The following is a 3,646-nucleotide window of genomic DNA, read 5'->3' on the forward strand; positions in this document are numbered from 1 at the left end:
TCTTTTGTTAGAAAGGACAGATCTTTTTCCGTTTGTGAGACTTATTCTTTCAGATGAAGTCAAGAAAGGTCTTATTGATCTCTTTACAAGTAGCTGAATTTACAAATAACAATAATGAGGGGTACACAAAACGAGACAGTCCCTCTGCCTTGGACAGAAGTACACTCCCAAGTATAGAAAGATCTCTTTGTAACCAATTATTAAATATATTTTTAGTTCTCTTAATTTTAGTGGAGAAATTCAAATGTTGTCTGACTAAGTGGTTTTTTGACAGATGTATTCCTAAATATTTAACACAGTCCTTTACAGGAATATTTTCTATTTCTTTATCATCAGAGTCAAATAAACATAAGATTTCACATTTAGAAACATTCAGGATTAATCCTGATGCAATAGAAAATGCAGTTATAGCATTAAGGGCATGGGTGACCTGGTCTTTGTCTCTTAAGAAAAGAGTAGTATTATCAGCCATTTGGGAAATTTTGATTTCTTTGTTAAAAATGGTTAAACCATACAAATTGGCATTATTCAGAATATCTAGAGATAGAAGTTCCACAACCAAAATGAATAAAAATTGCGAAATTGGGCATCGCTGTCGTACACTTCTGTTGATACTAAATATTTTGGAAGTATTAAGGTTTAGTAGCACATAACTACTTATATCTTTGTAAAACATGCAAATGACTTTAATGAAATTTTCACCAAATCCAAAAAGTTTAAGAGACCTAAAGAGAAATTCATGTTCAATTGTGTCAAAGGCTTTACACAAGTCCAAAGATAGGACAACCGCATCTGAGTCAATTGCATCTGAATAATCTGTAAGGTCCAAGACTAAACGAATGTTAGAGCTTGACGTACGTCACATAAATCCTGTTTGAGTCTCCTTTATAATGGTATCTATTCCTTTCTTTAATCTTTTGGCATAAACCAGAGCAATCCATTTATAATCAACATTTAAAAAAGTAATTGGTCTCCAATTGTCAATGAGAGAAGGGTCTTTATCGGGCTTCGGAATCAATGAAATAAGGCCCTGTTTCATAGTGGAGACCATTTCCCCATTTTTAATGCAATCTTGAAACATATTGAAAATCGTGTTGTGTAGTAAGTCCCAAAACTGTCTATAGAATTCAACTGACAGGCCATCAGGGCCAGGTGATTTCCCTTTTTTCATTGAATTCAGAGCCTCTCTAATTTCTTCAGTTGACACAGGTGAATCACAAGCTGAGTGGAAATCATCCTCAATTACAGGGACACAATTCTGAATGTGGCAAATGTAGCTTTCACAACCATCTTCCGAAAATTGAGACCTGTAAAGGTTTTCATGCCACCTTTACCAGTTCTGAGCAAAGAGGTGTTCCGCTCGGCGGAAATGACGCATCATTGATTTGATGTGAAAGGTCACGAAAATCTTCTCAACTTCCTTTCCTGCTAGCGGTGGCCACAGAATAGCACCAGTGAGTGAATTTCTCAACGCAATAATCTTCAACCATCTTGATAAATCCTGACGTTTACATACTTTTTAATAGTTGTTTTACCCTAAAGTATACGTTTAAGATCCGGGTTTGGGGATAATTTCCCTAAATTTGACATTTATATTGGAAATAGGTGTACTTTTATATAGTGTCCGCTATCCATATAGCTAGCGTTTCAACATGGCAGCTTGCTTGTTGAGGGTTCATGTCGATTCAAAACCAACCACTTCGGTTATGTAATTTATATAATCGGATAACCACAATGTGCTCGGTTAATGGCGTTCGGTTGCCTATTTAAATGTATGAATGTATACAACATCTCACCTGAATGGTAACGTTAATAAGCTAGCTAGGTAAATAAACAGCGATGGCTGTCTAGCTGGGCTGGGCAATAGAACGAGTCAAAATTTACTCAAGGCTGAAAAACCGCAAAATAACGTTGGTTAAGACATGTAATTTAACTTTTCATAAAATACTGTTTTTCATTACATGACTTTGCTAATTTACGTCGTTGTTGCTCTTGCAATCGCGTTCAGTCATTGGTCATCTGACGTCCAAGCTGACGTAGCTAGTTTAGGTAATAGCATACCGGTATTCCGTAGATAACAAAGATACTACTGATATCTAGAAGCAGTAAATATTGTCCCACATTGATCATTCCATGGCGTCTTGTGTTAGTAATAGTGATTTTCTTTTATAACGCCTCTTGTCACCCAGAGATGGGCAAGTTCATGAAACCTGGGAAGGTGGTGATGGTCCTTGCTGGGCGCTACGCTGGTCGTAAAGCTGTTATAGTCAAGGTAAGTTTGCTCCTGAGCTATTGCTAAATGTGCATATTTCACTCCCAGTTTGATTAGTTACTGTTTGCTTGGATAATCCTCTTGAAATGTGGTCCATAAACACTGGTAACTGAACAGCTAACTAGATATGGATTCTCTTCCTACAGAACATTGATGATGGCACCTCAGACCGCCCTTATAGCCACGCACTGGTCTCGGGCATTGACCGCTACCCCCGCAAAGTGACCACAACCATGGGCAAGAAGAAGGTTGCCAAGAGGTCCAAGATCAAGGCCTTCGTAAAGGTGTACAACTACAATCACCTCATGCCAACCAGGTCAGTGCCAGGTGGACATGGGAGTAATGGTTTGTTTAGGTGGCTACCTGCTGACATCTGAGACTAAACTGTAGGTGACTAGCAGTATTGCATCCATGTCTACATTTTTATGGAATTCTAGAAGTGGCCAAACTGACAGGGATCTATTAAGTAGGATGCAATGTCAAGGAATGTATAGATGGTGTACAGACTGGACCCTTTTCTGTTTGATGTGGTGAACTACCCTTTCACACTCCTAAGCCATGTTCTGATCTGACCAGCACGCTAGTGAAGTCTGGCTTCTCAACACATTTCTTCTCTGCATGCATTAGTAAACTTGATAGATGGTTTGATTTTCATTCTTGATTCTTGGAATGTTCAGAGTAGTTGATGGAGAAGTGTTATCCACTCGTGTTTGTCCTTTTTTTATAGGAATTTGATGTAGGTGTCTTACTAAGTCTCTTGCTGTGTTTTTCCTTGTGCTCAGATACTCCGTGGACATTCCTCTGGACAAAACTGTCGTCAACAAGGATGTCTTCAGAGACCCTGCCCTGAAACGCAAAGCCAGACGGGAGGCCAAGATTAAGTTTGAGGAGAGGTGAGTCTTTTCCCACACCAGGAACCAGGACTTGTGAGAAATGCACAGGTTCTTTGTCCTGATAATATCTGACACATGATACAAGTAGCTTAACTACTATAGGATAATAAAATAGCAGGCTTTTTCGTCTCCATTGTAAACCTTTTCTAAAATGTTTTTTTTTTTCTATCCACAGGTACAAGACAGGGAAGAACAAATGGTTCTTCCAGAAGCTTAGATTCTAGGCGTTCATTGGTTTCACTAATAAATGTATAAAAAAATCTTGACTGGTGTTTATTTGTGGTTTTATTGACAAGTGTTGGAGATTAAGCAATACAGCTGCTTATTGCCTCATAAAAAGCAGTAGAAAGGTGTTTACAAAAACTGCTTGTTAATGATAATGTCATGAATTAATTTATTGGCCCAACCAGACTTGTGTGAACATGGCATTGACAAGTGGAAACACTGGAAAGTACAAGCTTGTCCTTTTACATTTTGCTCA

At 38.3% G+C, this 3,646-nt stretch overlaps 1 protein-coding gene across 1 annotated transcript; it reads left to right on the top strand.

The window, feature by feature from the left end:
* The first annotated feature begins 1,347 nt into the window (after positions 1 to 1,347).
* Positions 1,348 to 3,431, top strand: LOC139424025 (large ribosomal subunit protein eL27). The gene is made up of 5 exons (XM_071175709.1): positions 1,348 to 1,454; positions 2,190 to 2,272; positions 2,419 to 2,588; positions 3,055 to 3,165; positions 3,341 to 3,431. Exons 2-5 carry the CDS (start codon positions 2,192 to 2,194, stop codon positions 3,387 to 3,389), a joined length of 411 nt encoding a protein of 136 aa, XP_071031810.1. The 5' UTR covers positions 1,348 to 1,454; positions 2,190 to 2,191; the 3' UTR covers positions 3,390 to 3,431.
* Positions 3,432 to 3,646: the final 215 nt, after the last annotated feature.

This window comes from Oncorhynchus clarkii, chromosome 13, assembly GCF_045791955.1.
Source record: "Oncorhynchus clarkii lewisi isolate Uvic-CL-2024 chromosome 13, UVic_Ocla_1.0, whole genome shotgun sequence".
Classification (NCBI taxonomy): domain Eukaryota; kingdom Metazoa; phylum Chordata; class Actinopteri; order Salmoniformes; family Salmonidae; genus Oncorhynchus; species Oncorhynchus clarkii.

Coding starts and splice junctions, on each gene's coding strand:
- LOC139424025 (XM_071175709.1), top strand. CDS start 2,192: ATGGGCAAGTTCATGAAACCTGGGAAGGTGGTGATGGTCCTTGCTGGG. Junction 2,273..2,418: donor GTAAAGCTGTTATAGTCAAG/GTAAGTTTGCTC, acceptor CTCTTCCTACAG/AACATTGATGATGGCACCTC. Junction 3,166..3,340: donor AAGATTAAGTTTGAGGAGAG/GTGAGTCTTTTC, acceptor TTCTATCCACAG/GTACAAGACAGGGAAGAACA.